The sequence below is a fragment of the Puntigrus tetrazona genome, chromosome 2 (assembly GCF_018831695.1).
Source record: "Puntigrus tetrazona isolate hp1 chromosome 2, ASM1883169v1, whole genome shotgun sequence".
NCBI classification, from domain to species: domain Eukaryota; kingdom Metazoa; phylum Chordata; class Actinopteri; order Cypriniformes; family Cyprinidae; genus Puntigrus; species Puntigrus tetrazona.
In genome coordinates this window covers 4,307,403-4,323,990 of record NC_056700.1, presented here as the reverse complement: position 1 = coordinate 4,323,990, position 16,588 = coordinate 4,307,403, and the positions used below count along the sequence as shown (strand labels likewise).

The 16,588-nt window shown below is 38.9% G+C and overlaps 1 protein-coding gene across 4 annotated transcripts in view; it reads right to left on the bottom strand.

Moving 5' to 3' along the window:
- Nucleotides 1-16,588, bottom strand: part of LOC122360677 (zinc finger protein 521) — a 71,397-nt gene that overhangs the window by 53,007 nt on the left and 1,802 nt on the right. For 2 of the 4 annotated variants that reach the window (XM_043261508.1, XM_043261495.1), the window contains exons 2-3: nt 12,470-12,532; nt 5,573-5,734 (exon numbers count right to left, since the gene is read on the bottom strand). Coding sequence is in view for 2 of the 4 variants with exons in the window: in XM_043261495.1 (XP_043117430.1) it covers nt 5,573-5,734; nt 12,470-12,532 (225 nt within the window). In the remaining 2 variants the exon portion in view is untranslated. The remainder of the gene's footprint in view (nt 1-5,572; nt 5,735-12,469; nt 12,533-16,588) is intronic. The other 2 variants (XM_043261515.1, XM_043261503.1) reach the window with 1 other exon arrangement.

Here is a 16,588-nt window from a genome sequence, read left to right as displayed (position 1 = left end):
TAATTAGGATACGTATTCGAGGTGAAAACTACATTACCCACAATGCTGTACAGAACATTCCACCAATCAGAGTGAGCAAAGTGCACTAAAAGAGATCTTTAGCTCCACCCATTCCAATAAAGACCCGAAGACTTTTGAAAACACGAGATACAACCAATCATTTTAAAGTAATATATTTGTTTATATGTTTCAGTTTTTTACTCAATTCACGTTTGTTGATGTTTCATGGAATTTCAGTTCTTTAAAGACATTAAGTTTACAGTCTTGTACTGTAACTTTTTTGCTTCAAAATCATTTTTTATGACTCACGTGGGAAAAATACTTCCGAAACAAACACTATGCTGAAAAAGTGGGCGGCACCAATGAACTCTGTAGGACGCAACTTTTTGGAAACTCTTTGGCCGTCGGCTCAAGTCCAGAAAGACAGAGATCTGTCATCTGTTTTTCTATATTTGCATTTCTACGGAGATGAGCTATGACTGGTAGACAAAGCTCAATGAATAGTTTATATGGAGCAGGATAGGATGCTCAGGAGACGGAAAGAGAGAGAGCGAGGAAGAGGAATAGATATGTCTCCTGAGACCAGGGCTGCTTTGAATATCTAATGACACTTTGGCTTTAACATGAACACGCTCAGACTGCGGCACACAACTCTGCCAAGCGCGAGATAACTCCAGTATTTCTGAATTGTTGAGCTGATTAATTCATCACTGAGGAGTTCATTAATTTGTGACACTGATAAACGCCGAACGTCTTTCGACCTGTCATGGCAGAAGTTATGTGTTGTGCTATGAACTGCGGCTGGACATTTTTCTAGACTTTACCTTCCCTTAAAGCACTTTTTGTCATTGCGGAACACTGCACACACATTGATGGCCTAAAGCTGGGGTGACTCCATAAACCTGCCAGGAGAGGAAAGCTGAACTAGCTGAACCTGCTCACAAATCGTACTGAATGATTCATTTGTGAACTGAATTTATTGCGGCAAAGACGATATGTGGTTCTGTTAGGGATTCGCGTGTCATGTATCGTACGCTTCATGGTCATTTTCCAAATCAAAGCGATCATCCCTATCCCCTTGTTAGTGGAGGCTTAAGTGAGCAGAGCATGTTTGTGTCATTTATTTAGTCGTTTGAAAAGCACTTGTCAAAGAGAGCGATGGTATTTACTCATTATCTTCAGCTGTAATGTTCCCATGACAACGAACGCAGCATGGTGTGCGTCAGCAAATGTCACCGTTTTAATGTCTTTTTATTGTTGTTAGCATAACTGTTGCAAATTGACATATATTTTATATTTTAAAATGTTTTTAAAATATGCTAATATATATGAACTAATATGCATAAAACCTTTTTTTTATGCAATGCATCCGTCCCTTAACGAATCTGCTGACGCACACGGTGCTGCGTTCGTTGCCATGGGAACATCCCAACATCCCAAATGCATTCGACTAAATAATGACACGCACGTGCTCTGCTCACTCCATCAGTCTCCATCAAAAGGGGACGAGGATTATCATTTTGATGATTTAAAAAATGATCAATCAATACGACACACGATACACCCCTAGTATCTCTATCTGATGTAATGATAAAAACATTGATATTTACATTCAGACAAATCTGCAAGCAGACTAGAAGCTCAAACTACACTAAAATATTTAATGTGTGCATCCACTAATCTTTATATTACTGTCCGGTTGATTTCTCATAATGTCAGACTGAGCTCGGGTCTATTTAAACTAATCTAAACCAAACTAAACATTAGCACTTAAAGATTGGTACCTTTAGTACTTTTGAAAGTTGAGAGAAGTACTTACACTTTTACTGGACTGCTATTTCATAACAGTGTCTGCACTATGATTTGTGCATTTCATGCACTGCATTAACTTTTATCAATAAACCTCTTGCAAATGGATCCTCGGCCTGTGGCTTCGTCAGATCCATTACACATTTATACCGTTTCCCAAACCCTACTCAGGTGTATTACTGTATTAGATTCATTTTTCACTCTCAAAGGTTTAATGGGAGGAGTTATGTGAGTTTTTGCCAGCTGATGAAGCTGTTTATTTGAATTCATTTTCTGTTAACCTTGGAAATAGTTCACCCAAAAATAAACATCTACATCTAAATAAACGTTTGTTCAATAGCAAAACGTAGCGTTGCATCAGAGTCTCAGACATGATGGACTGGATTGGTGTGTATTATTTAATCAGCTGTTTGTACTCTCATCATGACGGCACCCATTCACTGCAGAGCATCCATAAATCTTCATCCAAATCTGATGAAGAAACAAACACCCCTACATCTTGGATGACTTGAGGGTGAGGACATTGTCAGTATATTTATCACTTTTGAGTGAAATATTCCTATAAGCTTCCCCAAACCCATAAAAGCTTTGTTTGCTTTCAGAACACAATTTAAGATGTTTGCCATTGGCTGCCAAACCGTCAAGAAGCGGAAAAGTATGAAAGACATCGTCAGAATACTCCATCTGCCATCAATGATTCAACTGTAACAAGGCGAGTTTATTTATATGGCAAATTTCATACACGATGGTAATTCAAAGCGTTTTACATGAAATAAATTTAAATAATAATAATCACATTTACTTAACAATAAAACATATAATTCAAAAACGTATTTAAAATTATGTAAATGTTTTCGGTAGCACCATTTTGGAGAGTATCACTATACACAAAACGCATACACTCTTCTGTGTCAGGCGTGACACACAGATGTTCTGTTTTAGTTAAAAAATAAATAAAATCTGTTCTGCATGCAGAGATACTCTCAAAAATGGTGCTACGGTGATGTTACGTGCCGAACGGTTGAATAAAGTAATTGTTTTTGTTTTGTTTCTGTACTAAAAATAACATTACGGTTGAACCACTGATGGCAGATGAGTATTCAGACGATGTCTTTCATATTTTTCTGCTCCTCGACAATTGTTGTAATTGTTTGGCAATGGAACGGTCATAACGGTTTTCATCTAAAATATCTTAAATTGTGTTCTTATGGGTTTGGAACAACATTTTTGGGTTGGAGCAACCCTTTAATCCTTACCGGTGCAACTTACCCTCAATACTGAGCAATAAACCTATGTTTTAAATAGATGAGCAGAGAAACATGCCTTATAACAATTCCACAGAAAAGTATCTGTTAAAAGCCTGCGCCGGTGACCTTGAGGAGCTGTATTGCTGAGCGTTTATGTGGAGATGGACAGCTGTTGCGTTTCCAGGCTCCCCGGGGAACGACAGCGGCTGAAGCGGCAGGATGCTGCAACCAGCCGCAGAAACTCAATCCTCAGCCGGGCCGGAGCCAGAACCCCACCGACGCTGAGAGCTTTCAGGGGTAAACATTCCTGTCCCGGCCCCTCTGGGGAGCGCCCCTGCCATCCTCCCCGAGGACGCAGCGCTTCAGCGTCGGGTTGGGGTCAGCATGAGGAATGCTGGAGGGTGCAGGCATTCTTCCTTTCCCGGTCCTGTGGAAGACAGCGAGTCCTGCGGGACACATTCCTATAGCCATCTCTCTCTCTCTCTCTCTCTCTCTCTCTGCAGTTTTGCATTAGCACGATCAATAGTCCAATCACATCAGGGACACGGGTGGATCCATCGCCCCACTCCCATAACGCAATGCAGTGGTCATGGCTTAAGTGCACAGAGAGGTGTTAAAGCTCCTCTGGTCCAGGCCGAGACGACGGCAGCCATTGATCGAGGCGACACGTGACGTCTCGTGCTGCCTCTGTCTTTGTGTCTCATTCTCTCAAGAAAATCGGAAATTTGTTTTACACACCCTTAGCTGGGGTTCCCTGTAGCACTGTTCAGGAAGTATATCAAATATATTCTAGCCGATATAAGGAGCACAGCAAAACATTGTGTCTTTATTGCATTGTCTTCCCTGGCAACGCACACACACTAAAGTTTAGAAGTGGATTTCAGTAACACTGTAATGCTGAACGGAAATAACTAAATCAATCATTTAAATCAAGTTAATCAATTAAAATGAGAAAAGCTGCCTTGACAGCAAGCCGGAATAAAAAGTTTTTGTTGTTGCTGTTTTCTTGTGTGTTTTTAGTTTAGCTAACTGTAACAACCCTGTTGGGTTTCTGCCACCGGATCAATCTGTTGTTTCTGTAAATTACAGCTTTCAGTGATTTGTGACTCGAAATGAACCACAAGCCGTATTTTGTTCTCTTAAGACTGAATCAGTGTAATTATTGAGCATGGCATTTGTGAAGAAAATGAAGCTGAATGAGCGCGTTCAAGTGAAAATGTTGGAAAGAGTTAACGCAAGCTCCTCGTCGAAGCACAGCTTTAATATCAGACCCATTTGAAGAAGCAACTCATTTAATCATTCATGCTGAGCTACTTCTAAACCTGCTTTCACCTGCACACTTCTCTGCTCTTCTTCAGATATGCACCGCTCCCAAATGACTATTACATTCTTCTTTTTGGCCTCCACAGGGAGCTCATTTAAACCACCGTCTCAAGTACTGAACAATTAAGACTTATTTGTCAGAGAAATGGGTTTTTTTAATGAGGGGCTGCTCTGATGGCAGAAGTCAGCAGAGGGAGTCGCTGATCAAATCCAGCCAAATCAATTACACACAAGTGCTGAATTACAAAAGCTCAATCTCCAACCTAGGGACCGAACCAAAAATGTTTGCGAAAAAAGTTTACGCCAAAGCAAAAACTTGCTTTGAATATGAGGATGCAAATAATGATGAAGCATCTAAACATGAGTCACATCTGAGCGTCATATACATAGCCGTGAAGAAACAAAGATATTTGAAAAATGTTGGTAACCAACCAGCCATTGACTTTTATAGTGTGGGAAAAAATAGTATGGGAGTCAATGGCTACCGTCAACTGTTTGGTTCTTCAGAATATTGTCTTTTATATTCAGCAAATGAAAGAAACTCAGTATAATAATACAATTTCTATACAATAATATAAAGAAACTCAGTATAATACTTTTCAGTTTTGAAATTGTCCATCGGCACGGACTTAATCTAAATGCTGATTTGCCTTCTTTTCAATATTTTGTTGAACGCTGCATCTCTCGAACGAGTCACTTGCTTCATTCCTGAATGAATCATCGGTTTTGAATGAATCAGCAGAGTTAGTGAATCAGTGACTCGCTCATTAAGACGGCGCCGTCACCTACTGCTAGATTTATTTTCATATTTAAATATAATTTTATAGTTCTAAATTAAGTGCATCTTATATTTAAAACATTACTCTTATAAGCAAATGCAACTGCGGTGTAAATGCATTCATGCCATCTCTGAGCTGCATAAACAGTCTGTGTAAATATATCTAAATCCACTTCAGATGCAGCTTCTGTGCCACTTCTTGAAGGGCAAAGATGGATTTTGTTGACACTGATTTGATTTCACTGGAATCAGCCCTATAATATTTTATTTTTCTAATTGCATACATTCAATAAGGCTTGATAATGCATGTATTACAATTTGCCTTCTTAAAAGTAAACAACATTTTTTATTATGCAATGTTTTTTTTCTGTAATTTAAAGAAGCATCTATAGATTACAGCGTGGTCCTGATTTACCTGTGAGGTGATACTGATGACTCTTGTGTGGAGTGAGAGTGTTCAGGGGCTCAAACGCCTGATCTTCCTCCTCCTCTTCCTCCTCCTCAGGACAGTTGTGGCTCCTCAGACGGCCTTTCCCTTCATCCTTTGACTCAATCTCTGCAGCAGCAGCGTCTGGATCTGAGGGACCAAGCGCAGCAGGGCGAGAGATGGTCATCGATAGTTTAAGATCTATTCTCACATTATTCCAGGAGACATGCAGACGTATTAAAACAATATTTTCAGGCATAATCTTTGCTCTAGCAATAATTGTATTGATTGCTCTTGCATTTCTTTTTATTAGCAAAAAACATTGATTTGGTTCAGTATGACGGGGCAACTGAAGGCAATTTTATCTACCAGCCACTGTTGTCATGGACAAATTGTCATGGATTGGCCTTTGGAAACAATGCATTCTTCTTGTAATGCATTTGATAATATGTATTAAGGAAGAGGAGAAAGAAAAGCATTCTACTTTGTCCTATATGAGCAGAAATCAACCAGAGTTCTGGCTTCAGGACTGGTTTTCCATATTTTCTATGAAATAAAGTCTGGATTGTGGTTATTCAGGAACGGTAGATCACATATGGAATAATAGTAAAGGGCTGCATGATGAATCATATATTTTAACCATGGTCACAATTTCTGCTTTTCCCCCATTTATTGCGAATAATCAGAGATATTTTGCCACTGGTTATTTATCCTGAAATGTTTCATTTTAATTTGGCATTTGCGTCATCTTGCATTGGTAACAAGCCTTCACAGGCTTTCATGGCTGGGGTTGCCAGATGTCAAGAGATTAGAGCTTTTAAAATTCATACATTTTCTGGCCAAGTAATCTTCCCAACCTGGCAACCATGTGCAAAAGCACTGATGAACTGGAAACACCAGCTAACATGTATATTGGAGTTTGCGACCTCTATTACGATAAATAAAACTGTAATACAGCCAGTATGTTTTCTTTCGAGGGTTTGCTGTAAACAAATCTGAGAGCAAACAATGCAAATACATTTCTCTGGAATCAGCTGGTACGAAAATGCAAAAATAAAAAATAAATAATGACAATAACCCTGAAAGATAACAATTATATTTATATTTTAGATTTATATTTTCAAGAAAAATAATCACGATTCACCTTTTTTCTAATCATTATCACACAGTCCCTATATACTGGACTGGTCATTATCACAAAATAAACCTGAGGAGGTGGTCACTACTACAATGGCTCAGTATTATTATATTATTCTTCAATATGCATACAGTATTTAAAGTCACCGCTGAACCACTGACCATTCCAGTCTCTATGGATGGATCGTATTTTGCAACAGAACTGTCGATTTTAGAAATCTGATGCACGTAAACGGTACAGTCTACAGTCAGCCTGCCAACCAGATTTGGCGAGGCACTAACAGCATGTGGAATTGACTAGTTTTGTACTCATTATCTCATATCAAGGTGTCTCTGAACAAGATACGGACAAGTGCTAATACTGTGCCAAATCTCATCTTATACTTCCATACTGGTAGAAAACATCCTTTCATCGAGAGAGTGTCCCTCAAGGACAGGCTCTTCTGCAGCAAGAAACAATTGCAAGAAAAGTGTACTTGCTGTCACGACCGGTTTCTTCTGCCCAGCCGTGTCTGTTTGTCTTCGTCCTGCACACACGCTAAATGAACAGCCTGTGCATGAATTTTTAACTTGACTAGGTGTTTAAAAAAAGGCACAAGAAGCGAGCACAATGGTCATACATGTGCATCTAGCACGAAAAAACATGTTCTGTGTAAATAAGGTAAAAGCATACACTGTCATATAGACGTTTATTATGCAAATATAAATGCATTAATGTGTCAAAGCAATATAACCTTCGTCAGACTCAACGGCCTCATCAAATATCGGTTCACTCTCTCCATCAGAGCTCTAAAAATCTGTTTCTCAAGGACGTGGCGTCTATCTAATGGCTCGCTGTCTCAAAGCACAACAAAAGCAGCTACTTGGTAACAATGTTCAACCTCTCGGTAGCATGTGTTTAATTTTGTATTCATTCTCTCGCATGAAAACTAATACTCTCCGGCAAGGGAAAATCCAACTATTTCTGCACACATCTTTGCAAACTGGTTCACTGGCACTCAGGAAAAATGATTCTGGGTTTCCTGCATCCTTCTTATATTTCGCCACAGTCTGATGAAATGATATTTGATACAGCCTTGAATAAAAATTACATAATCATTTAAAACGAGTCGACAGCAGAAGTCACGCAGACCAGAATGAAATGCATTATCGAATTAAATAAATGAGCCGACTGCGTTCGACCATAAATACAATAGAATTAAACATTCATAGAATAAATAAGGATTTTCGAAGTCAATACTGGACGTTGTAGTGTCTCTGGTGCAAATGTAAGTAAACGCACATGTGGCAGAGCCGCATTTTACATAAAATACTCATGAATACTCACACGGTCACGCTGCATTATGGGCGTTGCAGTTAAAGTCTATACAAAGCTGTTTATTCAGGTCCAGCATAAGCAAATTGCGAACAAACTCATCGAAAGATGACCTGCACCAAGCTGTTATTTTAAGATTGTTTTCAACCTACCAGCTGTAAGGTTTGAACTTTAACAATCCTTGTGCAAGAGTCCTCTAGAGACGCTGTCATTGATGTGCGCTGCAGTGAGACAGATCAATAACGGGACGTTTGAGGATTTGACCGCTCTCCTGGAATACACACGAGCCGCCGCACAAAACAGTGCAGAGAGCATTACTGAACTCACTAAAACACAATCATTTAGACCTGCTCCCTGCTTCGGCTTCCTTTTATAGCATAAAGTCACGCTCCGTAACCTGCATTGCTTTTCAATAAAACGTACAAGAACCTCACACTGTCCTGTCCTGCTGACAAGGAGATCTTTAAAGACAGGCTTCCTGCGTGCCGAGTGTCACTGTAATGGCATTTAAACAGAGTTTAATAAACAAGAGATAATGTCATTGTGACATATAAACCATAACAGGGTGAACACGACCCCAAACCGGAAGCAGACTCTGGCTTTTAAAGACAATCCAAAATGTAAATATATAGTCCAAGTAAACAGGCTATGTAGTGAGCGGAGATCGAAAAGTGTGTGCTGCTTTAACAATACAGCAAATGCCATGAATAAGTGATTTCTCTTTCCCCTCCTTTCTCTAATTCCTCCAGCAGCAAGTTCATTCTGTATATCGATCTTCTTTCTCTAATCGGCCCTGTCTCTCTCTCTCTCTCTCTCTCTCTCTCTCTCTCTCTCTCTCTCTCTCTCTCTCTCTCTCTCTCTCTCTCTCTCTCTCTCTCTCTCTCTCTCTCTCTCTCTCTCTCTCTCTCTCTCTCTCTCTCTCTCTCTCTCTCTCTCTCTCTCTCTCTCTCTCTCTCTCTCTCTCTCTCTCTCTCTCTCTCTCTCTCTCTCTCTCTCTCTCTCTCTCTCTCTCTCTCTCTCTCTCTCTCTCTCTCTCTCTCTCTCTCTCTCTCTCTCTCTCTCTCTCTCTCTCTCTCTCTCTCTCTCTCTCTCTCTCTCTCTCTCTCTCTCTCTCTCTCTCTCTCTCTCTCTCTCTCTCTCTCTCTCTCTCTCTCTCTCTCGTTCTAACATACACACACAGTATAATGCACTCCCGGACTCATATTCTCTTCAAGAACAACGCAAACCAGAGCAGTAAAAAATAAAGGCAAGTTTTATAAGAGAGAGAGAGAGATGTGTGTGGTCGCAGTGAGCTGTAGACACGGCGTTGCTTCTGAGACGATTCACTCATATACTGTCGCTTACTTCCCATTATCAGTGAACTCATTCTGCCAGACATCTGAGGAAACTCCAGCACGAGGAAATTACTGTGCACGCTTTTTAAATGCGCTTCCAGAAATTACGTGAATGACATCCGTTGCTCTGAGAGACTGTCAAATCATCACATTTATCACTGTTTAAGAACGACATGAAGTATAACGTGAATAATTTATGTGAATAATTCCATTCCCTGTATAGACTGCATAGACTATAAATATATAGTCAACTGAACAATTCCATATAAAACAATCAACCAGGTCTCTCTGTACTCCGCGATCTACCGAAACCCACCGTCTATGAAAACACATAGATATGAAGCTGGATATTTGTGATGCTAACGTTCAAAAGCATCAGTTTTCAAATCTCCCGGCATGTTAATATTGTTTTGAAGTCATAACATGATATTCTGCTAGCAATTGTGTTGAAAAGCTTTATTTTTTCACACGAAAGGTGCGAGTCTCACTTCCTCTAGTGTTCCTTTCTTTTGGAAACTGAAGTCATGTGTACTTGTTGGTACGTATTCCGTGTCTCGCTAAAAAGTGCACCAAGGTACATGAAAAATGCCATGAAACCGGGTAGAAAAAAAACAGCGTATTCACTGTAACGCTAAAATTTTGAGAATTGCATTGAAATTTAGAGTAACATTAAAATTTAGAGAATAATTTATTTATTTAAAAGAAATAAAAGAGCAGGTTCATGTCTATATTGTTCGACTAGTGGAGGTTGATGTGTCATTTAGAACGTAAGTAATTGGTACTTTTTTAGAGAGAGAGAGTAATTAGTACAGTAATCTAACTAGACTGTTAAAGGTGTAATTAGTAGCTATATCGTTAAAAAGGAAAAAACATATGCTTGATCTGGAAAATGTAATTTTATTCTGAAATTGCATGTCATTTCTATCAAAAACATAAGTGAGGACCAATTCTAATAGAGTAGGGGGGAGGGGGGTGTAAACTTTTGAAACGTTTGGTAATTTGTGTAAATTTAGTTATTATCTCGCATCGTGGTCTATACGTATTCAGAAAAGCAATAAATAAAAATAACATGCACTTTTTACGATCCCTCTTACTTTGTCGAAATTAATAACAGGTTCCACAAAAAGCAAAAAGTAAAAGATCTGAAAGAAACAACTCTCAAACATGAAATATCGCAGTTTGGCCATTGCTGGCTTTCATCATCCGCCGTACTGTATTTACGCCTTCGGACCAGCGGCGCTGTTGTGCTAACGGCTGACAGGCTCACAGGTACCATCATCCATATGAGCTTTAAAATAAACACACGCGAGAGCTGACCTTTACACGAGACAAATGAAGCAGCAGATCCGCTGGACTCACTCATGACCTGATTACCGCTCACCGCCGCTGAACGCCACACACATGACAAGAGGCATTCATCTACCGAACCGCCACATCCGCTCCCATCCGCTCCGACACATACATACGGCAGCAGAGAGCAAATCGCATTCATATACGTTATCCATCTGGGTTGACTTTCAAGGCACACAGAAACGAGCAAGGACGCATTAAGGCATTGCATGTCCGCATAATGGACCTCTGAAAGGTGAAGATGATCTCTGGGACACATTCGTAAAAGTGCTGGCATCTTTTAAGTGCTAGCTAAATTAATTCTGTTCAAATTTAGTGTGCTGCTAATACTTTTAACAACTGCTGCCGATAGCTTCGGCCTTCAGCTGAAGAGGTCAATATTAGCTGAATTAGCACACAGATGCAGGCTTCAAAAGGCTCTTGCGGTGCAAATGCAGACCTGCTGCTCCCAGATATGTCATTAATAATAATCAAACACGGCTAATGAATAAAACACCCTCAACTGTTTTTGTCTGGACGACTTTGGTAAGTCATCTGGAGTTAGCAGGTGCATTGAGAACCTTCACGATTGCTGGTGTGTGGCTTGAAATTGCGCAACACTTGCATTGATATTAATAAATAGGTAGAAGAAATAAATTAAATTCACTGCTAACGCTGACCTTGTTTAAAGCATGAAAACACGTGGTCGTGTAAACATGCATGTGTCAAACGTATCAGGAATGCACCGTTAGTGCAGATTTAAGCCTATCTAGACGGAGCGAAGGGTTTGCAGTAAATATTGAAAGGAAATATATCACAAAATTTTATTTTTTCGTAGCAGAAAGTGGTTGCATTTATAACTGCATGACAGGAGCTGCGAATATTGTTTGACATCGCAACTTGGCAATTTCTGGAATAATCAGATACGTAAATTATTATATTCTGATGTCACTATAAGGAAATAAACAGATTTCTTAATCATGAAAATGCATCTTACTCGGGTTATGGATGTGCACGTAAATGAGGACAATTGGTTATTTTAGTGAGCTGATGAGTTATAAAAATGCATTGTTATTGGTACCAATTGGTGAAATTGTGGCACAGAGACCACGCTATATGGAACACATCCATCCTTGTAATGCATTTTGTTTAAAATAAATATCTTTGAGTAATAAATGAATTCATTCCATGCTCAAGAAACTGCACTTGAATCTGTTTATTTGGATGGTCCCTTCGGAGCATTCTGTTGACAATAAGTAATGTTGCACCTACATGTCAACTAACTCTCATTAGAGTATTAATAGACTGTCTGATTAACATCTCCTGTGATGATCTCCCATTCTACTGACTAGAAGTAATTTAACTAACCCTAACCCTACCAGTCTACTAATACTCTACTAATACTCTGAGAAATGTCATTAAAAAAAACTATGCTGTATAAATGTTCACAATGATACATCAACAGTACTGTATGTGTCATCTGCATTTAAAAAACATGGATTTTTTTGAGCATCAGTAGTGATACTGAGCGTCTGGCCCCAGCGAAGCCACAGTTTGTTATATTGCTATGAAGTATCTTGGAAATATGGAAACTCTCTGACAGCTTGAAACATGGTTTACCTTGGCATCAGCCGATTTGGATGTTTTAAACTCCACTTTTCCATTTTTCTATTGTCATGTCAAACCTCGATCTGTATGTAAATCATGCACCGCCTAGCTTTTCAAAACGCACAGAGCTTTCCCCGCCGAAACAACAGAACAAAACATTACCGGTTAAACCAGAAGACTGCCTGTGGCTCTGTTGCTCTTCTGACACATTGTCTTCTACTGTCACTGAGAAAGAGAATTTGACCGTTAGTTGATGTTCTTTAAAGTCCACAGAACAAAGACCTTCCAACTGAAACGATATACATATTTATTTGTGCAAATAAATAACAAACAGCAATAGGGTTTCTTAAAAAGACTCTTTTGTGCAGAACTACTTCCTTACAGCACAGACTCAGATCTCAGTTTAAAAAGCCCAAACCTCAAAACCATCACTTCATTAAAAGCTTGCTGCATTACCGTAACAAAAGCGGTGTATTATACATAGTAGAGTATTATGAGAGTGAGATTACCTGCATCTGATACAGCATACATTTTGATCTCAGTCTCTTACTTACAATAAATCGTTAGTACGACAAAGATATCGCTCATCCAGACTCTCTTTTCATTTGTTGAGGGTGATTGACAATGACAGCGCTGATAAGTGAATTTGTTAGCTGTCCACGAAATAAAAATCTTTTCCAACCCTGTTTCAGGTCTCCTTCAATATAAAAGTCTTTACTGCTAAAACTCTCTTGTCGTCATCTAATGGCAGAACAAAAATCACAGTCGCTACACCATTTCTACACCAAATACTATCATTACATACCACTATTATTTATGCATAAAATAGTATTTGTTGAACAATAGTATTTAATAAACAATAATACCCATTGTAAGAAGTTTGTGCAACTACAAATAAGCAATTCAGTACAATTCAGTCAAAAGTACAAAGGCAGCGCTCTCGTACAGCGTTTTATTACATTTGCCTTCAGGCAAAACTATTTGTTCTGGAAGAGATTAAAGAGACTAAAATCCAGTATAGAGATATCTTAACATTCAATAATATGTCAGCTCTAGATGGTCCGGGTTGATCTGTCCTCACATCATTCACTACATGTAAATGCTCATTGTAAGCCTCCACCTCCCCCAGCACCACCTGTCTAGATCTGCTGATTTATATATGATATTATATATTAATGCACAATGCAGCATAGCAGATAGGTATTCATGAGCTAATACATTAATATTGTCTTAACATGACACAGGACACTGAATTAACATGCTAAAAAAAAAAAAAGAGTTGTCATGATTGAAATATAGATTTATTTCATTCTTTACAAACTCCTCTGTGGTTGATGTTGTGACTCATTGCACTTTTAAGCACCTTGCAAAATGCAGTTATTTAATGTTTGTAAGCATATATATTTATATTTCCATCATGACGACTGAATGTTTTTAGCGTGTAAATTGAATAAATTGCCTTCTTAGCAATACATATTACTAATCAAAAAATTATGTTTTAATACATCTAAAGTAGGGAATGTACAAAGTATCTTCATGTAACATGATCTTGACGCAATATCCTAATGATTTTTAGCATGAAAGCAATACAATGCATTTTTGTCCATCGCTACAAATATACCCCGGCAGCTTAAGACACATTTAAGGATGCGGTCTCCTAATGGAGCTTCCTCAGTGTATATGGCGATTACAGTTGCTTTGTTTAATGCAATCGCTAAAACATTATCCTTTTTTATGTACTATACAGATGGCAACTTTCCAGCCAAGTTTAGCCTACAAACATAAACCACTGTTACATGCCAATAAAGCGGTTTTTACAGGTACCAGTGCTCAACAAACAGACTTTGCGCCGCAATATGTGCCCCTCACTTCATTAGAAACTCATTCTCTACCCATAAAACAGGAAACGTTCCTCCTGTATGCCAGGTGTGGAGAACTAAATGGATTTCTGAAGCACAAGGAGAACAAAGACTCCCACCTGCTTCATGAGAAATGAGGCTTTCTGGGAGGAGACTTCAGCTCTACCCCTGCGGTCTCCATTATACCTCCACTATCTGCACTTTCATTTCCTGGCACAGAGGAAAGGGACGCCTGACGAGACCTCCCCGCTGCTCTCTGGCACTGACTGACAGAGCACAACTCGGCTTTGAAAAGCACCTTTAAAAAGGAAGTCCTCCATCCGACACAATTAACCGAAAGGTCAGTAGGCGTACAAAGGCCCAAACGCAAATATACGGTAAACTTCGGCCGCGATAAAACTGCAAAATCATCATCTGACCGAGCTACTTGCCATTAAGCAGATGTGATTCAAAAGCAACAGTACGCCAGACGGTCTTCCTGGAGTATACTGAAGAGTCTGGCAGTATATTTCATACTCTAGGGCTCATAACTGACAGACTGGAGAGCCGGAGAAATTATAACTGTGCTCTTTGGCTCACCCTTATTGCAAACTAAAATAACTACCTTTGCATCCCAGATCTTTAAATATTAAAGGGACAGTTCACCCAAAAATGAAAATTCAGTCATTTGCTCGCCCTCAAGCTGTTCCGAATCTGTACGGCTTTCTTTCTCATGCTGAGCACAGAAGAAGGAATTTTAAATAATGTTGCTAACCTAAAGGTTTCTGGTCCCCGTTGACTACCATTTATTTATTTATTTACATTTTTTCCCGTGAAGGTCCAAGGGAACCGATGAATGTTTGGTTATATATAATGTTTGGGTTAATACCTTCAATATTCATGCAGGTTTCTCATTTTTTGGGTGAACTATCCCTTTAAGTGTCTTTAATCTAGCAAGTAAAACGATCCTGACAATTTAACTGTATCTATCCTGATTTTTACGTCATGCATCACTGGTGTTGGTCAATAACTTATTTAAAACATGCCTTGTGATTTATTAGTAACATACAGCATTCAGAAAACATATACATATTCATTTATGCAACCTAACTAGGTTACTTGTGTGAACTACCGACAACATGGCCGAAACGTTGAGACTCCTCAAACGAACACCCAGCTAAATCAACACTAGCCAAGATTCCTATTTTAAGTGACTTTTGGAAAGATGAATAATAAATGCTAAAGCATTAAGTAATTGCTTATTTGTGCCAGAATACATTTTTGAATAACCGTTCACTTATGGACCTATTGTTTGTATTTCACTTTATTGCAGGTAGCTTCTATAGCCTGCGGGGATGCAGTTGTTCAATAAATGTTGTAGTTTGTCATATCGTTATTTAGTATCTTTATATGCATTTATTTTAGCGTGTCAATCAATTAATTGTGATTAATCGCATCCAAAACTTGTGTTTATCGCATACATGTATACATTAGGGGAATGATTTTATGCATTTTAACAAGCCGAAATAAATTATATATTTTCAATTGTAGATTGACCGAACAAACATTTTATATGAATATTAATATGCATACAGTATAAAGTATGTGATCATTTATAAGTGATGCACACAGCAGCCGATTGCTTAACATGTTCAAACTTTTCTGAAAATGTTAAAAATTTGATACTTTCTCAGTCAGCCAGCTGTTAATCAATAATGTACTGCAGTCTAAATATGTTTACGTGAAACATTTTTTATTGCATTATGAATATTTCTGTAAAACGGAACTCAAAAAACATTCAACTAATGAACATAAATGAAGGCGGCCACATTTACGGGCATCAGAGAGAAATGTGGCACAGCAAACACTGGCTGTGTGTGTGTGTGTGTGTGTGTGTGTGTGTGTGTGATGCTCTGAGTAAATGTCAGCGTGAGAGGAGAAAGTGTTTGCATATGAGTGGATGATGTATGTCTTTGGCCTGTGGACATTTATTGCCTTAAGCAATAACGCTGTCACCTTTGTTCACCGCATTATATATTAAAATAACTTTTTGTACCAAAAAAATAATCATAATAATAAATAATAATGTCTTCCCTGAGATCCAAGCCCACAGCTCATATGTATTTCACTCATCCTCGCTGACCCCCATCACCTTCTCCAGGCCGCTGCCAGAGCTGTATCTGTGCAAACAGCACAGAGGAACTCTAATGAGCGTTTCTTTACAGCTCAAACAGCAGAGACTGACACCAGAAACTCAACCTACCCAGGAAGGAACCGTGTGAACTGGTGAGATGCAAGCCTTAAGTTGCTTTAAGTGAAAGCGCGACATGCATATATAGAGCTTCAAAAACGACAACGAGTGCAACTCAGTTCAGGCAAACTGTAGGCCATTCGTCGTAATTTCATTTATACAGTTTGTCTCATTCAAGTTAATCACTTGATT